The sequence below is a fragment of the Erythranthe guttata genome, chromosome 14, assembly GCF_056151865.1.
Source record: "Erythranthe guttata isolate IM_541 chromosome 14, IM_541, whole genome shotgun sequence".
In the NCBI taxonomy this organism is placed as follows: Eukaryota; Viridiplantae; Streptophyta; class Magnoliopsida; order Lamiales; family Phrymaceae; genus Erythranthe; species Erythranthe guttata.
This window is the reverse complement of record NC_142546.1, coordinates 23,445,193-23,464,261: the sequence shown is the minus strand read 5'-3', so window position 1 is coordinate 23,464,261 and position 19,069 is coordinate 23,445,193. Positions and strand designations below refer to the sequence as shown.

General features: G+C 38.2%; 6 protein-coding genes across 9 annotated transcripts; 1 reads left to right on the top strand and 5 right to left on the bottom strand.

The window, feature by feature from the left end:
• Nucleotides 1-60: 60 nt before the first annotated feature.
• On the bottom strand, nt 61-2,408 carry LOC105959257 (uncharacterized). Its single transcript, XM_012983317.2, has 3 exons — nt 1,759-2,408; nt 943-1,290; nt 61-837 (listed from the first exon to the last, which is right to left on the bottom strand). The coding sequence occupies exons 1-3, from the start codon at nt 2,185-2,187 to the stop codon at nt 232-234; spliced, it is 1,383 nt and encodes a 460-aa protein (XP_012838771.2). The 5' UTR covers nt 2,188-2,408; the 3' UTR covers nt 61-231.
• Nucleotides 2,409-4,296: 1,888 nt separating this feature from the next.
• On the bottom strand, nt 4,297-6,488 carry LOC105958904 (Ubiquitin-like superfamily protein). Its single transcript, XM_088814550.1, has 5 exons — nt 6,199-6,488; nt 5,498-5,810; nt 5,276-5,381; nt 4,908-5,007; nt 4,297-4,593 (listed from the first exon to the last, which is right to left on the bottom strand). Exons 2-5 carry the CDS (start codon nt 5,760-5,762, stop codon nt 4,498-4,500), a joined length of 567 nt encoding a protein of 188 aa, XP_088670676.1. The 5' UTR covers nt 5,763-5,810; nt 6,199-6,488; the 3' UTR covers nt 4,297-4,497.
• A 245-nt stretch (nt 6,489-6,733) lies between these two features.
• On the bottom strand, nt 6,734-7,669 carry LOC105959256 (Big1). The gene is made up of 3 exons (XM_012983316.2): nt 7,399-7,669; nt 7,166-7,260; nt 6,734-7,087 (listed from the first exon to the last, which is right to left on the bottom strand). The coding sequence occupies exons 1-3, from the start codon at nt 7,537-7,539 to the stop codon at nt 6,940-6,942; spliced, it is 384 nt and encodes a 127-aa protein (XP_012838770.2). The 5' UTR covers nt 7,540-7,669; the 3' UTR covers nt 6,734-6,939.
• A 253-nt stretch (nt 7,670-7,922) lies between these two features.
• Nucleotides 7,923-10,668, bottom strand: LOC105959255 (metal transporter Nramp3.2). Its single transcript, XM_012983315.2, has 4 exons — nt 9,825-10,668; nt 9,185-9,321; nt 8,440-9,092; nt 7,923-8,343 (listed from the first exon to the last, which is right to left on the bottom strand). The coding sequence occupies exons 1-4, from the start codon at nt 10,487-10,489 to the stop codon at nt 8,119-8,121; spliced, it is 1,680 nt and encodes a 559-aa protein (XP_012838769.2). The 5' UTR covers nt 10,490-10,668; the 3' UTR covers nt 7,923-8,118.
• Nucleotides 10,669-12,531: 1,863 nt separating this feature from the next.
• On the bottom strand, nt 12,532-14,250 carry LOC105959254 (cytochrome P450 81Q32). Its single transcript, XM_012983313.2, has 2 exons — nt 13,345-14,250; nt 12,532-13,279 (listed from the first exon to the last, which is right to left on the bottom strand). Exons 1-2 carry the CDS (start codon nt 14,248-14,250, stop codon nt 12,650-12,652), a joined length of 1,536 nt encoding a protein of 511 aa, XP_012838767.2. The 3' UTR covers nt 12,532-12,649.
• On the top strand, nt 12,613-18,224 carry LOC105958753 (uncharacterized). Of its 4 annotated transcripts, XM_088813159.1 has the most exons (5): nt 12,681-14,353; nt 14,443-14,546; nt 14,636-14,777; nt 14,997-17,624; nt 17,735-18,224. In XM_088813159.1, exons 3-5 carry the CDS (start codon nt 14,726-14,728, stop codon nt 17,971-17,973), a joined length of 2,919 nt encoding a protein of 972 aa, XP_088669285.1. In that variant the 5' UTR covers nt 12,681-14,353; nt 14,443-14,546; nt 14,636-14,725; the 3' UTR covers nt 17,974-18,224. The 4 variants fall into 4 exon arrangements, with proteins under 4 accessions (XP_088669286.1, XP_088669284.1, XP_088669285.1 ...); XM_088813160.1 differs by lacking the exon at nt 14,443-14,546 and having other exon boundaries at nt 12,613-14,334; XM_088813158.1 differs by lacking the exon at nt 14,443-14,546 and having other exon boundaries at nt 12,658-14,353.
• Nucleotides 18,225-19,069: the final 845 nt, after the last annotated feature.

Here is a 19,069-nt window from a genome sequence, read left to right as displayed (position 1 = left end):
CCCCCTGCACAAGTTCTTATTGCCATAATCATAAATCATAATCATAACCAGACACCATGCTTTGAGTGACAAATACTAATCATCATTATAAGTTGCAAAACCTCATAATTAGTATTCCATTTTCCATAACAAAATCATAACTATATACACATCTCAAAGCAACTACACTTAAACTGTAAAAATAAAAATTTAAAATTTAAAATTAAAAATTAAAAAAATTCCCTTAATTTGTCAAATGGGAACTACACTGTTGACACTACCGCCGTGAGCTTTCCCCAGGGCGACAACTTTCGCTCGATAAGCAGCAGCCGCAACAGCATTCTTGACCCTATTTTCTTGAGGAAGCTCGCACGCTTCACCGAACCTGAGTTCACCGGGAGGAATGAAACACTCGACAGACAAACCCGGTACGTTGAACGCAACTTCCTCAATAGTCCACGCTTCTTCCATTCTAGTCTTGGTATGACTCATTGCAGTTTCTCCGAACCTGAAAAGTGTAACCACAGATCGGCCCGAGTGAGCTATCATGATGCCCTCAACGGGCCTGTAATCGTCCATAAAAGAATTGATGGTCGTCTCCCAATAGACAGCATCGGAGCCGTTGGTTTGAATCCTGGTTAAATGGGAATCCTCCAAGTGGACAAGAAGCCCCGTTCGCTGGCTGAAGTATCCGAACAAGACATGCCTTATGATCTCTGCGGGACCCTCGCTCCTTGCTTTCAGTGTTTGGGGGTCCGCGCAGAGTTTGAGGATGAAGCAATCCTCACCGTTGATTTTTTTCTCTCCCGTGCATCTGGCGTTGGCGAACATGTTTGCCGTTGTCTTTGGATCCAGGCCCTGCAGTTAAAAATCCAGGTCAATGTCACTGATTTCACTTTAGTAGTGATTTTGACCCTTTTTCGGTCCGAATTTGAAGTTCTTTGAGTTGGGTCATAAAATTACCTGAAGTGCACGACGAAGGGGTCTAACGGGCCCCTTGGCCGCATGTGCACCAAGCCACGGGGTGTGCCGCCACACCAGCTTACCATTGCAGCCAGCACGAACCTTGCTGCCGCCCAATGCAAGCTCAACATACCACATATCTGGATTCATTTGCCACAGCACAAAACCACCCGACTCGGCCGATTTCGACGAACTCTTGTTCTTGATCACCTTTGTCGCCGTTTCGATATCAGAAGCCAGCATCGTGACTTTCCCCATCGCGTAAGCATTCTGGATCGAGTTCTGGAGCTTCTGCCCACCCGAAGCCGCTAGATATTGCTGCAGTATGTACTGTGCTGACGAAGATTCCTGCATAAATCAAAACCAGTTGGGAAAAAAACAAAATCAAAAAAAAATATTGAAATAAAAGAGCATTAATGGCGGTACGAGGACCACCACCATGTGCAGCAATATCTATCTATTGAATTATTCAATTCAGTTATCCACCATTCTCCTATTTTTGGGAGAATTTATGAAACACACTGACTATTTACCAACCAAAAGAAGATGCGGTCATCAGTCACAATCCACGCACACATCAATTTTTTTTATTATCCTTTCTTTATTTTCCTTTTTTTCCGCTCTCTTTAATTCACATTCTTTGTATGCAGTAATCGTGAAATTGAATGATTAATCCTATCGAGAAAATTGAAGGAACAATTGGAGAATACAGTGCAGGAAAAATTAATTGTGACAGATTGACCGTAAACAGCAAATGATCCAAAAATGGAAGGAAATGTAGAGAGAGAAAGGAAACGTAGAGAGAGAGAGACTGACAATGGGGGTATCTTTAATAGAGAGATGAGGCAAAGGGTCGGTGTTGCTAACGTGCACCGGGGCTAGAGGCGCACCGAGTACACCGAGAAGCAGCCTCAGATCGGACCTCGAATAACCCGACCCGGCGGCGGCGGAAACGGAAGGGGCCCGGCAGAGCCAATGCGCCCATCCGTCGCTCTTCGTCTCACCGGAATCCGACCCGTTCGGATCCGGACCCTCCCTCAAAGGCGACAGCGTCTCGGCACCGGGCCTCAAACTACCCGATCTCGATATCAGCATTTCCGGTGGGCCCACACTGGTGCCTCTCCGGCGGCGGTGCAAACTCGACCCGGATGGAGACTGACTCCGGCCCCTTCTCGACCGGGCCGGCGATAGCCCGCGGACTACTTCCTCCTTGAGAGCAGAGAAAAAGCCCTGCTTCCGCTCCATATAAATCACAGGCTACAGCAACCGAAGCTCGATTTTTTAACTGATTGTAAAAGTGAAAAAGCAGAGAGGAGAGTTAATGCAGATGTTGAGAAAAAAATGGCAGAAGCGAGCAGAAAGTGTTTACTGAGCAGGAGAGAGAGAGAGAGAGAGAGGGAGAGAGAGAAAAGGGGGAAAGAGAAAGCTGTCGTTAACAAGAAGCAAAACATTACTCACAGCGCTTTGCGGTTATTTATATTACGGAAATTAATTAATTAATTAATACTCTTAATTAAATTGATTTTTTTTCAGGACTTGGAAAGTCTTTCTCCCACTCTTAAATGACTAAAATACCCTTCTGGAGGAATTTTCATAAATGTACAATAATACCCCTTCTTAATTTCGTATATTCATGAAATATTTAGATAATATCAACAACATCAAGAAAATATTCGTAATACAAGTTTTATTAGTAACTGTGAATGTATATTTGGGTGTAAATTTTATCTATTTTAAGTCATGTTTGGCTGTCAGTTACTAAGATAAATTATAATTAATTAAATAATTGGACTTTATTTGATCGTATCGCTTGTAATTTAGTTACGAATTTCTCCCTGTCCAAGTGGAATATTCATAAAGAAGGCAAATTGTATTTATTGTATATGAATTATTTTACTAAGATTATTTTGGATAAATGAAAAGTTGGGCCCACTAGATTTTGTATACAAAAATTGTGGTACAAGTATTGGGTAGAGTATGAAGCATCCTAGCTGTTTGTTGTAGAGTATTTATCTTTGACTAATTGTTATTAGTAATCATTAATCATGAATGTTTATTGCGTGCAATAAATCAATATTTTATTAAAATGTATAAAAAAAAATTGAAGGGGCAAAATAGAACTAACACTTGAAGAATTAGTCCAATAGTAGGTCCCTGAATGTAAGTAGTACCATACTTTTGACCATAACGGACTATTGTTTTTTCGCCGTATTTAATTAACAATTTTTCCTTAAATTTTTATATATAATTATAATTATTTTTATAATAATATTTTTCTGGTGTAGACTATATGTGAACTAACTATTGGGCTTTATCTACTTTTTATTGGTAGATAGGCCCCTACCCGTATATTAATAATTAATAATGAAGGGTATTTCAGTCGACTATGAAATTCGAATTTGGGTTAGTCAACATAAAATTATCTTGCTCCAACCGTTAAGTCGTGCATTGCGGGACTCTAGTTAGCATTTCTATTACTTAACACAGTGGCCAATCCGATATTTTCAATTTTGTAGCAGCCTAAAACTAATAAACCAATCAATTTTTTTATAAAAATAATAGTGAATAAAAAAGAATAAAAATAAAAAGGAAATGAAGTCAAAGTCAGCTGGGTAGTAAAAAGATATGAGATTCTCAAGGGAGATTCACTGACATATGTACAATGCCAAATAAGAAAAAACCAGAAAAATATCACATGCATTCATTCTTCAAATGCAGTGGTGCACTACACCCAAATTAAATCATTACTCCCTATACAAAAGTTTCTCTGGGATTTATATTCTCACCACTTCAGTTTATCAAGGAACAAACCGTTTGATAAAACCGCGAAAATGACGTTGCGCTGTGAACGAATCGAGTCGAACCGGACTGGACACGTGTTTGTTCGAATTTGTTTGAAATTTTATCAAGTTTTTAAAGTTGCGTTTGATAAACAATCGTTTCGAAAAAGGACACGAATCGAGCTCCAGTAGTTTGGATTTTTTTTTCTTATCATTTTTTTAAGTCGAGCTTTATAGTAACGAGAAATGAAAATCGAGATCAAATGAATTAAACAATCTCGAATCAAATAGTATGATTTAATTAAACAATCTCGAATCAAATAGTATGATTTAATTTTCAGCTATACGCAATGCTTATCGTTAAATTCGTGTAGAAAACCATAACAAAGATCTTTGAGTTGGATTTCTTCAAAATAACATTGATTTAAATATGTTCGAGTTTAATGTGAACAAGAGACAACAATTTGTTAGTGGTGGGTAAAATACTAAAATTATGAATAAAACATAAAATAAATAGAAAATGAAAAATAAAGGTCAAAAATTATTGATGGAAGTAGGTTTGGACTTTGGAGTATTTGGGCCGCAACTTGCGGGGGATAAGTCATTAATTTGAAATGCTATTGACAATCCTCAAAAAAGAAGAAATTTATTCTATTTGACAACTACCCAATAAAATTATGTGAGCCTTAATTAAACAATGAATGTATCATCCGATTAAATTTTTAAAAAAAATACTTGCAATTATTTTCGAGAATTTGTCACCAAAATTTTCTGGTCATGCTTTTCTGTTTAGACCATGAAAGAAACGATGCTTTTTGCTCCTAGAGTGCCTCCGAAAATCTCTCGAAATAACATAAGGAACAAACTGAACCTGCAAAAAACAAAATTTTACTTGCAATACTCAGAGATGCCTCTGTAAGATACAATATTCGGCGGTAACATATAGCATCTTCCTAGAACGAAAAAAAGAAATGACTAGTTCAGTTCACTAGCCAAATTATTTATACGAACGACCCTAACTTAATAAAATGATGTGAGGCCTTTTTTTTCGTTAGTGGTGCAAGAAAACAGTTGATTATATGTACAGATAAATGAGATATCCTTAATCACACTGAGGTTTTAATGTAAGAAGAAATTTATTTTCAAAGGAAATGTGGAATCTGAGAACTTATAAATGAAGTGCACCTGAGAATTGGTCCTAATGCCGTAGTCCTGAAGAAAAGAATTGTCGTCGAGTAGCTTCTCATTTTGGTGCGAAAGGCAAAAATTTGCCCATACGTGTTTCCTGCAGAATCAACAAGTGTTATTAACAAAGTATAAGGCGAAAAATACACTTTATGAATTATACTGTTTTATCATTCCCTCTTTCCACGAGACTATCTATACAACAACGAATCTTTTTCGTTTGCATTTCGCAAGAGAAAGCAAGTCAAGAACATATCACATGTTTCTATCACGGGAAACTCGTTCACTATGGCAGAGCAAGTTGATAAGACAGCGTAATCGTGACAATATAAGTATTTCAAGGTTATGTATCCATATACGAAACATACCAAGAAATGTGCCGATGCCCCATTCTCGACTCCTCCACATCATTCACTTTTTTCTTAATCGCCAATTTCAAGTCCTTCAGAGTAGCAGAATTCATCAGAGCCACATCTTCACACCACAAAAAAACGAAGAAAAAAACAGAACTAACTCAGTATCTGTACCAGTTGGTGCTAATGTTACATTACACAATCAATTCTAAATATATCTGAGAAAAAATGATGTACCAAAGGATGTAGCGTCCAATTTTAGGACAGTGATACGCATGGCGCTGCCGAGCTCCAAGTTGATGAGAGTGTTCACATCAGACAGCGACAGTTTCTTGGGTACGTCTGCGAGAACTGGATCGTTAAGAAGTGCATCCAATGTTGATTGTAATCGAGCTTTCTTTACGGTTGTGCTGTTGTATTCTAGACCTAGTTCTGAGTTGATGGCTACGGTGGTGCTTGTATTAGATTCATCTGCTTTTGTAATATCTGCTGATGCATCCATTTCGGAGGTATTCAGCTATTCCGATTCGGATAATCGAGCTGCCACTGCCTAAAAAAGAATCTAGATTAACACTACTCGTAGATAAAGTCGATGCATCTAGAATCTAGATTAACACGAGTAAGTTTCTACCTATCAATACCCTAATGCAGAATACCAAGCAAATCCCTGAAAATTGCTGAGGCAATGAGGAAATACTAAATATAAGCACTCACCAAAGATTGAATTTACAAGCACAATGAATTTATCAGTAATTTTGCCCTAATTTTCAAAATATAATTATTATTCAGGACCAATTCATAAGAGAAATTTTCCCCTAAAAGTTGAACAGAAAAACTTAAACAGCTAAATCGACCCACCGTCTGCATTACAATTTACATGAATGCGAGACTGAAGCTGGAAGATTGGTTGAACTGAAGAACAAGCAGATTAAATTTACCTTAATATTGTTACATGATTGCTGCTCGCCGGAGGAAATCGGAAAGCGACGGCGACGGAAAACCTAGAGCCAATATGGTTCTGCCGGTGTGCCCTTTCTCAGACTAGCGATTTCCTCTTTTTAGCTACACGACAACCGATGCCTGGTCACGCTATTTTTTAATGACCCGATCCGACCCGACCCGCAACAATTTTAAACTGTAGTTATTATTTATTTTTTAAATAAGTCTTGACTGTTAGTATACAAATTTAGGAGACCAAAATATTCATACTTATCATTTCACTGAAATTGTCTTGTCTCCCACTTCAATTGGAATATATTTTATATATAATACAAATTGTATTTCTTTGGAATACATGATCTTGTGAATTGTATTTTTTTTTTCTTTTTTTTATGCTTTTGGCAATGAATGAACCTGGACTCTCCTATAATGACTTCTAAATGATACGAGATGTGTAAACTACATTAGCATACAATATAGATCTACTAGATAAACCTACATGATATTGTGATTTCTAAAAACTTATGCTACGAGTGTTGAACATGGTCTCATAAAGCTATAGAGAATAATATCAATCATATTTACATTTCCAAATCGAAGCGAATTGCGACAGGAATTTATCATACAGAGATACATGTAATAAATAACATTTATATACACACAAACATCAGCAAACACAAACACAATTTTTACAGGGAAATAGAAGAGATCATTAAACTTGATAATAAGGTTGTCTTGAATTAATATCCATTGCTCGGAATAACAGCATAGCATTTGCAGATGAAATTTTGAGGAAGATAAGTATAGGATCTTCGTCGTCTTCGTCTCTGGTTATCGACCTTCGTCGCACCTGGTTCGTTTAGGTATGCATATTTGCTCTTAGTCCACCTACATCATTAACCTAATAATATTAATAATTTTTTAAATAATCTAAACATATATTTTGACTGTATTTGTAATTCTTACCAGTCCTTAATTCCGACCCTTGTCTCTTTATTCTCGTCCTCCTTTAAAAGCTCGTCCTCCTCTAACAATTCTTGAAATTTCCGGTAATCATAATCCTGCAAAAAAATATACGAAATTTTTAACAACTCCTTTTTTTTTAATCTTTTTTCGGTTTTCTTATATATATATATATATATATATATATATATATATATATATATATATATATATATATATATATATATAGAACTTACAGAGAGATTGCGAGCCCTGAGACGAGCAGAAGCCTTGATAGCTGCGTAAAAGTGTTCATCCTCGACCGAGCGTCTTTGCTTCCAGTAACGTGCAATCTCCTGGTTGGTTACGCTCTCTTCTACTAATACCGAAATCGCCATTTTCTTTTTTCGTAAAAACTACGACACTTGTTTTGTGTTATACTATGAAACTATGGATGGAGATGGAGATAGAGACGGAGACTAATATAGGCAATATTATCATCAAATTCAAGTTGCATATTTTAAAATTGCAACCAGCCAATAGTTTGGAATTTCTTACACACAGATTAATGACGTTGTTGCTATAAAATAATGCTTTGCTTCTTCTACAGGCACTACAAGAAATGAACCTTAACCAATGATAAAATAATACTAATATTTTATTTATTTATTTATTTATTTTTTCTACAGGCACTGCAAGAAATGAACCTTAACCAATAATAAAATAATACTAATATTTTATTTATTTATCTATAATTATTTTTTTTGTTTGTCCTGCTTCATTAGCTTCAAGATTATTGAATTGAAGCTTCTATGAAAAATGAAGTTGAATCTGCAGTGGGGCCATTATGTAATTAGCCTCTCACAATAATTATACAATTAAACACAAATTCTAGATAAATTAGCACACGAGGAAACCTACAAAAACACTTCATCACCAAGTTAGCAAATCTCATCTGGTAAAAGAAATTTGCCTTTTCAATTTCCAGAAGAAGCAAATCTATTCGGTACAAATCGGCTCAGCCAATTCCAAATCTCGCTATTGCTATGCGAAATAAGATACACCACAAACGCGACGTACGCCGCAGTCCAAACGGACACAAACAAACCAAACAAAAACCCATCAACTTCAGACAAGAAAAAGTGGAACAGAAGATACCCGTTGATCACTATCACTAACGCCGCCACCGTCCATGCAGCCTTCTACATTAACAAAAAGAAATCGCTCGGTTTTCACTAAATCAAGAAAATCAAGCTTGCGCTGTAATAATAAAGGAAGAAATGAAACTGTTGACTAACCTGAAGTGTTGGGCCAATCTTGAAGACTCCCATAATTTGCTCCTTCGACACTAATGTAAGAAGTGGGATAAGTGCAAAAGGTATCTGTACGGATTGCAGCACATTTAACCATTCATTGAGCACATCTAGAGAAGATTCCGATTTATTAAAAACCAACGCTACTATTATAGTCGGTATAATAGCACAGCTTCGAGTAATCAATGCCCTTAACGACTTCTTTAAACGTAGATTAAGAAACCCTCCCATTATAAATTGCCCAGCATAAGTTCCGGTTATCGTACTACTCTGCCCCGCTGCCAATAATCCGATACCCCATATATAAAGAATCGGAAAAAACCCTCCGCCGTATTTTTCCTCAAGGTACTGTCCTGCATTTACTAGGCCTATACTATTTGCTTGTTTAGTTCCGTAAAACCCCTTTGCGAATACAGCTGTGACAAATAAGTTGATCATGAAAGAGACAAGAAGGGCAGCTGTGCATTCGATGGAGTAGTAGTTGATTGCCTCCTGGACTTGACCTTTCTTTTTCGGGTCAACTTGTCTTGACTGTACCAAAGCAGAGTGTAGAAAGACGTTGTGTGGCATTATTACACAACCCACAACTCCCACGGCTTGACGAATTGTTCTTGAGCTAAGTTTCGGAATCAAAAGACCTATCAAGAATGTGGGAAATTAATTTTCTTGGTAAGTTTTGCATCAAAAAAGTCGTTTCTTTAATTTGCAGAATTACTGTTAAGGATCTAACCGATTAGAAGCTCGGTCTTGTTTGGCTTAGCATCGGCAAACATCCAAGCGAACGATAGCGCCATAGTTGAAATGAGAACTGCAAAAACAGCTTCCAACTTCCTCACTCCGTAATTCTCAAGTAGTAAAAATACAAAGCTGTCAAACAAATTTCACGGAAGATATTTTCAGTGATTAACAACTCGTAGCGTAAAAGACAAACACAGACTTGCGTGTAATCAACAACCGGAAAGACTAAAGTAGTGGTTTCCTGAGTAGGATCACACAGCCAAACCCATTGCTTTTTCCGAAAAGTGAAGCATTAAAAAAAATCGAGTTTACGATAAAGTAGTTTGCACCAATAAAAGTGTCAAGTGATACTGGCTTCAACATAAATTAGTGGACTACTAACGACCCACACTATATAATTAAATTAGATGAAAAGATGGTTAAAAAACGAATTACTCCGAATCTACAAGTTAAATCACTGTAAAGAGGTAAATCGCAAACTAAATTTCGGTCGAGCTTAACATTTACTAATTTCCTAACCTTTTAAGTAATTAAATTCAAGTTCATAACAATGTTTATGCATTAAAAGGTATAAAAATTGCATCTTTATCTTTCAAAAACTCACTTTAAAGAAAAGGGGAGAAAAAAATTACCAATCAGAAGCAGTAATTAGAACACCAGCCCAAAGGGGCAGAAACCCCCGGCTCAAAATCTGAATAGCAATCGCACTTCCAATCACCTCCTGAATATCCGCTCCAATCAACGCCAGCTCCGCCATGATCCACAAAACAATCCCCGCCCAAAACGGATACTCCTCGCGGCAGAGCTCCGCCAAATGCCGCCCCGTCGCCACCCCGATTCTTGCCGACAGAAGCTGAATCAGCAGACCCATCGCCGTCGCCCACATCAGCAGCCACAGCAGCGAGTAACCGGCAATTGCGCCCGCCTGAAGATCCCCCTCGAGATTCCCCGGATCTAAAAACGCTATGCTCATCAGAAAACCCGGGCCCGTGAACAGCCATAGCTTCTTAAACGAAAACGGCGGCACGGTGGAGCAAGTCGGCGAATCCAATTCGAAATCCTCGATCAGGATCTTCTCCCGGCTCTCGTACGCCGCTTCTTCGTCGTCGCCGGCGACGCCATCGCAATTTCCCCCTGATTTAACGAGAGCGGATTCCGATGAAGGGGACGCCGACGAGGGCAATAGGCGGTGGGATTCTTCCTCCCGGTCTTCTTGCTCGCGCGATTGTAGTTGTTGCGATTCTAATCCTGGGGCAGAAATTGAGACTGCATGGTGTTGTGGTGGGGGTGAATTCATTGGATTAATAGGACTAATTACTTTACTATGTTTTAATTCCGGTTAGATGAAGGGGGTTTGTACTTTTGCTGGGAAACGGCGGCGCGTGGGGGTGGAGGGTGACAGGAAACAGATTTAGTGGTGGCCGTGTTCTCGAATTTATAGATTAGCAGGAGAGGTTTGTTACGCTACATGTACGTGTACTGTACATACTTTTTGTTTTGTTAATAAAATCGAAAACGACCAATCAAAATTTGACACGCTGGACTTATTTGGGGGTATTATTGTCTTATTAATTTGAGTTACTGGGGTTTGTACTTGCGTGCCGGTAATTAGTACCTTTGCTATTAAAGGGATTTTGCGTAATTTGGCCCGGTTATTTTGGAACATAATAATACAGCAAAATCGAGATAAATTAATTCGATAATTTAATATTTCACTAAATTAATAAACTTTTGATTTTGCTAGTCTAAACTGTATTAATTTATAGAAATTTAATAGTAAAAAAGTATTGATTTTGGAATTGTTTTATAAGTTTGTTAATTACTATATTATGTAATGGTATTAGGAAAAAAAAAAATTGGGATTCAGAATCGGACTATCAGATTCTAATTAATTTTGATCTTATTTATTTATTGTAATTACTAAATTCAAATTTAGATTCGAGTTGAGGCATTTAATTGGGTTGACCAAGATTCTAGTCACGCTTAAGAGATCGTGAGTTGACTTGATAATATGTGATGGCTCAAGCCCATAGAATTCAAATCAACAATTTCAGATGGTATCATTGTAATAAATTGAGGCTGGTCCAATATAATTGTTCAAGCCCAAGCTCACCTAATATAAGCCCACATGGCTACATAAACAATAATTTTATTTATTTCAAAATAATATTTATTATTTTTGAATTTTTATATGCTATTAAAACGATATAATGAATTCTCAAGAAAAAAAACGATAAAACGATAAAACTAATAAAACTAAAAAAAAAAATCATAATAAAATAAAACAATTTAGGGAAAATTACAGCCAACCCCTGAGGCAAGATCAAATTACGAAAAAACTCCTCTTGTTTGCACTAAATATATATATATATATATATATATATATATATATATATATATATATATATATATATATAAACTGAATATCGAACCGAATTACCGGTTCAGTTATCAGCATGTACTGAATTTTTGTTCGGTTTACCAATCGGATAAACACCCACCCGTATATAAATTTGACAACATAAAGATGAACGTGTAAGGAAATCATGGTTATCGAATCGGAAAATATCGGCGTATCGTTTCCCCCCGTGTATCATATCATATCGTACGAAATACTATTAAAATATAAATTTAATATTTTAAAGTCAAACCACTCATTCCTAATTTCTTAAAAAAAAAAAAAAAAACTAATCTATCATAAAATATATAGAACAAAAGTCGTAATTGCTCATAAAAATAACATCAACAAATTTTAAATTTTGATCCCTCATTTGTAAAAAACTAATCCATCACTCATAATCTTGAAGATCAATGTAATTTAATTTTTTTTTCATCCACCAATTTCAAACAAGTGTCTTCATCCTCATGTTCATTAGTCTCTTCAACTTCATCAACTTCAACTTTGGCATTTTCCTATTTTCTCTTATAATATAAAACTTGACGTGTAAATTTCTTGGATCTAATATATGTAAGAAAAATATTAAATAAATATTGAAATTCGTTTTCAGGCCCTAATAATGTGAATATTTCGTTTTCTTCTTTTTTTCTTTTTTTCTTTTAATTTTTTTTAGTATTTTGACTAATATCGTAAATATCGTATCGTATCGTGATATGGCGATACGATACGATATCTTGCGATATTTAACAGTATTTATGCATAGTCGATACATATTATGAGTTGTATCATTTTGATCGGAACCGTACCGTCTCGCGATATATATCGCGGTATCTCACGAGTTTAACTACTATGCAGAAAATACATAATTGAATGATGTTTGTATTATACAGAAAAGAAGAATTTTTTCGTAATTTAATCTTATCTCAGTGGGGCGAACTTAGTTTGCCAAATGATTTATTCTAGTAGGAACTAAATATACATTACGTGAATAAAAATAATAAACAAATGCTAATCCAAAAGCTGAGCATCAAACTTAACAAAATCAACACTCATACCGCTCTAAATTTGAGAAAGAAGATCCGCAATTTCCGGGCGTTGACTGCATTTTGCAGTCAACGGCTCAACCTTCGGCGCCGTGAGCCCAGTGCCTTCACTCATGTCAATTGCCCTAATCTTCTCCCAATCGAAGCACTGTATCAGCGTCCCCAAAGCCAGCGCCACCACTCTCACCGCCATGTTCTCGCCGGGGCACGCCCTCCTCCCCGATCCAAACGCCAGCCACCTGCACCTGCACCCGATGACACTCTTCCCGCCTTCAGAGTCTTCAAATCTCTCCGGTTTGAACTTCTCCGGCTCCTCCCAAACCCTAGGATCACGCTGAATTCCCCACGCGTTCACCAATAGCATCGTTCCACCTGGAACGCAGTAGCCCCCGATTTCGCAATCCGCCGATGATTTGTGCGGCATTAGCAGCGGCGCAGCGGGCTGCAGCCGCAGGGTTTCGTAGATGACGCGGTGGAGGTAAGGGAGTTTGCCCAAATCCGATTCGTCAATCAGACGTTTTTTCTCCCCGACGAGATCGTCGATTTCAATTTGGGATCTTTTTAAAGCCCTAGGGTTTTCGAGAAGAAGTGAAAATGCCCACTCCAGTGTATTCGACGTCGTATCGGACCCTGCTTGAATCAGAACCTGTAGATACAGACATGAAAACCAATCGGTTCACCCAATCTGATAAAAGAACAATAAAATCTCACCAATAGAAGATTTCTGATCATTTCATCTGTGTAATAAGCCGGTTCCTCTTTTTGCTTGTCAAGTAAAATTTCTGCTATGGTTTTCTTCTCTCTAGCTGCAGCAGAGGAGGCATCAATATCCAGCCCACGATGCTGTTCTAAGATATTCTGCATAAATCTGTCACGTTTCTGCTGTATCAACGCCATCTTCGTCTCCGTGTCTCGAAATCGAAACCATTTCATGAAAGGTAGAAAATCGAGAACCTGCGCATCGGGGACAACCTTCGAAATCTCGTTTATTACATCCTTAAAATCCTCCGCCTCTTTCGATCTCTCAACACTCTCCCCGAAAAACCTCCTCCCACAAACCATCCTCGTCATGACATTGAAGGTGAACTCAAACAGGGCTTCTTTCACGTACACCGCTCCACCAGGATTTTCTCCGGCTAGAGAAAGTAGTTTTCGGATCAAGATTCGGATTTCATCGCCCCGAATCTGTGACATCATCTGTATTCTGTGTGAGGATAGCAGATCAAGAGAAGCGATTCTTCGGAGATTTCTCCAATGATCACCATGTGGGCACCATGGGAGGCTGGTGTAGTTGTAGCCGAAGTGTTTCCCGTTGAGGAGAGAAGGGCGGTTTGCGAAAATTATGTCGTTTTTGGTTAAGCATTCTTCTGCGAGAGAAGGAGACGAGACGAGGATGACTGGGCGGGACCCGAAGTGGAGGAAGATAATGGGACCATAGCGTTTGGAGAGCTCGGTTAGGGAGCGGTGGAAAGGCTTCTTGAGAAGGTAGAGATGGCCTATGAACGGTAGAGATGGAAACGGGGTTGGAGGGAGATTTTGGAGCTTGTGTAGAATATACAGAGTTGTGATATAGAGAATTGAGAGGAGAAGAGAAAGATAAATGTAGAGTGTATACATCTTGATGGGAGATGATGAAGATGGATGGTTGAATAATTGGAGTTATATCAAGACTTCTGATAAGTCAAAGCATCATCCCACATGGTATTGCCTGCTTAGATTAGTAAGTTTGTTTTTCCCATGGTTTCTGCATATTGAATATAATATTTTCTTTGCATTTGCATTATTGTAAGTTTTCCAAATTGGCTGTAGTGACTGCAAAAAGGAGATATTTTTATGGGAAGAAATAATAAATAAAGCAGGAGGAAACAAGTGGCCTTGCTTGGAAAACTTATGGCAATACTATATTAATTGTGGTTAGATTCTTGAATTTACTATAACTCACAACAACAGTAAAATTTGAAATCCACCAGAAATATAGCTGTACAATTGTCTTGTGCAGCAGAGGCTTCTTCAGCGAGTGAAAGGTTAGAAAACAGCCCGCCAGCCGGGAGGAAGATTTGAAGCTTGCGGCGGCGACTTTCAGCAACTAAATATGAAATATGATAAGAGACAGGCCCATCTCTTAATTTGGGGAAAAATCAAATGTAAGATTTTTCAACTATTTGTATACCATTTGTCAACCAAATTAATATTATATCAATTTAACTCAAATAAAAACATTAGTATGTATAACATTTTTCAAACGGTTTGTATGCTCGAAAGGGAAAAAAAGGGGGTGGTTCTTTAATATGACTCTGTAAACTCTCAAGCTGCCTACATTGACTCGGTAAACTGTCAAAGTTTCGTTTCGGTTTCTTAAACAGGGAACGAAATCAGTTTTACCAGTTTTACGACAGTCAAAAAGATGGGTTCTCTCAACTCTTTCCACTTCCTCACTGTTCTTCTTGTTCTTGTTAGTTCTCAGTGGCTGCCGCCGTCGCCGCCATCATCTTCTTCCCCTTTCAGCATAACCACCGACAAGGAGGCCTTGCTTTCTCTAAAGTCGCAATTTCATGTCGAAATTCCGAATAATCCCCTCTCAACATGGGACCAACAAAACCTCTCTCCCTGCAACTGGTCCGGTGTTTCCTGCAGCGAACAACGAGTGACTGGTCTCGATCTTTCCGGTCTCGGAATGACCGGTTCGATAAGCCCTTACTTAGGTAACCTCTCCTCCCTCCGATCACTCCAGTTGCAGAACAATCAACTGACTGGAAAAATACCATTGACTATAAGTGGATGCAGAGATCTCATGACCTTGGAATTGATGCAGAACCGGATTTGGGGAAGAATCCCTCACGAAATCAGCCAACTCATGCAGCTTCAAATCCTGAATTTAGCCGGGAATCAGCTTTCAGGTGAAATCCCGTCGTCCTTAACCAACATTTCTTCCCTCGTCGATTTAAACCTACGCACGAACAATTTAGGGGGTTCCATTCCCAGTGATTTGTGGCGCCTTTCGAATTTGAAGCTTCTCGATCTCACCATCAACAATCTCTCCGGTAGAGTTCCGCTGTCACTGTACAACATGTCCGCCTTGGTGTACGTTGCTTTAGCTTCCAACAATTTCTGGGGCGAACTTCCTCCTGATATCGGAATCACGCTGCCGAATCTTCTAGGGTTAAATTTCTGCTTCAATAGATTCACAGGTACTATTCCTTCATCTCTACACAACCTCACAAACATACAGACCATTCAAATGGCTCGTAACTTCTTCCATGGGAGTATTCCACCAGGGCTTGGAAACCTGCCAAATTTAGAAATCTATAACATAGGATTCAACAGAATTGTCGGAAATTCGGGTCTAGATATTCTCGAGCTTTTGACAAACAGCACCCGATTGGACTTCCTCGCTTTCGATTTCAATCTTTTCGAGGGTGAAATCCCCAATTCCATAGGCAATCTTTCCAAAGTTCTCACAAAGTTGTACATGGGTGGGAATGATATCCACGGTACTATACCATCTTCCATCGGTGAGCTTAGGGCATTGGATTTACTGAATATGAGCTATTGTTCGATCTCCGGCGAAATTCCGGCAGAGATTGGGCTGTTGAACGAATTGAGGGTCTTGGGATTGGCTGGTAATAAGTTGTCTGGAAAAATCCCTAATTCTTTAGGCAATCTCCAACATCTAATCAAGATTGATTTATCCAGGAATAAGTTTGTCGGAAGCGTACCCAACACTTTTACGAACCTCCAAAACCTTATATCCATTGACTTGTCTGATAACATGCTAAACGGAAGTATTCCTATTGAAATCCTCAATCTCCCCAAATTAGGTGTCTTCCTTAATCTATCTCGAAATCAACTCACCGGTTCCATACCTGTAGAAATCGGGTCGCTAGAAAATATTGCAGTGATCAACATTTGCGACAACATGTTATCGGGCAGTATTCCTAGTTCCATTGGGAGGTGTAAGAGTTTGGAGCATCTTTCACTTGCCAGAAACATGTTGTCTGGTCCAATTCCAGACACTTTAGCATCTGTCAGAGGATTGGAAACTCTCGATCTTTCCGCAAACCAACTCTCCGGAAAAATACCATCGAACCTGCAGAACTTGCAGTCGCTACAATTCTTGAATCTCTCTTTCAATAACTTGGAAGGAGAAATACCCGGTGGTGGAATTTTCAAAGATCGTTCGAAATTTCACTTCGATAACAACAAAAGACTCTGCTCGGGTTTGTCCTGTGAATTTCCCCGTCGAGGCAGGAAATCCGCCTTCATTTATATCCTAATAAGTGTTGCTGCTTTAGTGTCTGTTTGTTTCGCGGTTGGGTTGATATGGTACGTTCGAAAAGCCAAAAAGACGATGATCGAGGACTTGTTTGATGATGATCAATCCGGAGAGAGAAAACCTCAAATAATTTCTTACAAGGAGCTCTGTTTTGCAACGGATAATTTCGGCGAGAAAAACCTTATCGGACATGGGAGCTTTGGGTTTGTTTACAGAGGAGTTGTGCAAGGAGTGACTATGGCAGTGAAGGTCCTCAATACTGCGGTAGCGAAACCACGAAAGACCTTTTTAGCAGAGTGTGGAGCTTTGAGATATTTGAGGCATCGGAATCTTGTGAAACTCGTCAGTGCTTGTTCGAGTTTGAACTCGAAGAACGAGGAGTTTTTTGCTCTGGTATTCGAATTCATGAGCAATGGGAGCTTGGATGATTGGATAACTGGGAAAAGAAAGCATGCAAACGGGATTGGAATGACTGCTTCGGACCGACTGAAATACGCAATAGGAATTGCATCGGCGATCGACTATTTGCACAACGAAACCGAAGTGCCGATCGTGCATTGTGATTTGAAGCCGAGTAATGTTCTACTGGATTCGGACATGACTCCAAAGGTTGCAGATTTTGGTCTTGCTAAGTTATTGTTGGACGATACGGACAACCACCGATTTTCTATCAGCTGTACACACACTCTCAGGGGTTCTATTGGCTACATACCTCCAGGTTAGCTATATGTACAACTCATTTATTTTGCCATCAACTTCATGTATAATTTCTTATATATGTTCTAATTTCTTGAAAATAATAATAATTATTATTATTAATGTTGGTAGAATATGGATACGGAGAAAGACCATCGACAGCTGGAGATGTGTATAGCTATGGGATTCTTCTGCTAGAGCTGTTTACCGGGAAAAGTCCCACGTGTGAGATCTTCACAGAAGATTTAACACTAAAGAGTTGGGTGGAAAAGCAATTTCCGACTGATGTGGAGAAGGTTCTAGAACTTGATCTAGTTGAGGAGATGAACGATTATTGGGAGGACGAAGAAGAGGGGCAGGGATTGCGGTAAGCTCGAAGGCTGGCGAGAATGCCTGACTGCGGTCGTTGGTATTGGTTTGTCTTGTGCTGCTGAGTCAGCTGATGCGCGTATGTCCATTATAGACGCACTTCGCAAGCTCAAGAATGTCGAGGAGATACTTGACAAACATCGTCGACTTGTTGATGATGGGGAAACTATATATATTGATTCTTAGTATGTAAATTCATGAAGTTAAGCCCATACAAGCACAGATTATATATATATACAGACAATTTTTATCATATTCGAGTCCATATGTAAATTAAAGAAATTAAACCAAAAGACGGGGCATGTTGAAAAAGACGCCGTCGTTAACAGAGCTGCGGAAAGAAAATATATAGGGCCGTATTTTTTCGACAGGGCGGCGTACAATGACTTGTGCAGAGGTGTCTTCAACAAGTGAACACGGCCTATCACCGGAACTAACATGAACAACTAGGGGTGAAATCGAACGGATTTTTTTTTTTTTTTCAAATAATGAAAGATTAATCTTGATCCGTTCAAAACAAACAAGAAGTCGAAAAAATCGAAAATAAATGTATTCCGAATACGTTTTGATACTCCGGTCCTTGTCATTAGTTTCATTACATTAAAAGTTTATATGTCAGTTAAGACATGTTCCCGTTTGTCAAACTGTCCAATTCATGACTTTATCAACCCTTATATGGCTTTATACATATGAAATTTGAGGCTATAAGTATTTTGAAGAAATTGTCAAACTCATAGCTTTATTAGAAAATTCTTATGGCAGTGTTTGGTTTCGTTTCTATTTCATTGTTATAATTCTTTCTCGGAAACAAATTTGTGTTTGTTAAGCTTTTTAATAATAATTTCGAAAACAATTTCTAAAGCTTTTCTCTCATCCAGATATAATTTGACTGCTACGGTAGAAAAAAAATGACTGCTAAGTAAAAAATATCTTCACTGAATAAAAAAACAAATATCATTTTACTTTTAAATTCTTCTTCTTAAATATATTTTTTTTACAACTTTAAACATGATTTGACTGCTGCGATGTATTTTATTTCGTCTCAAATTATAAACAAATATTACATTCATCATCAAATTACTCCTTTAAAACATATTT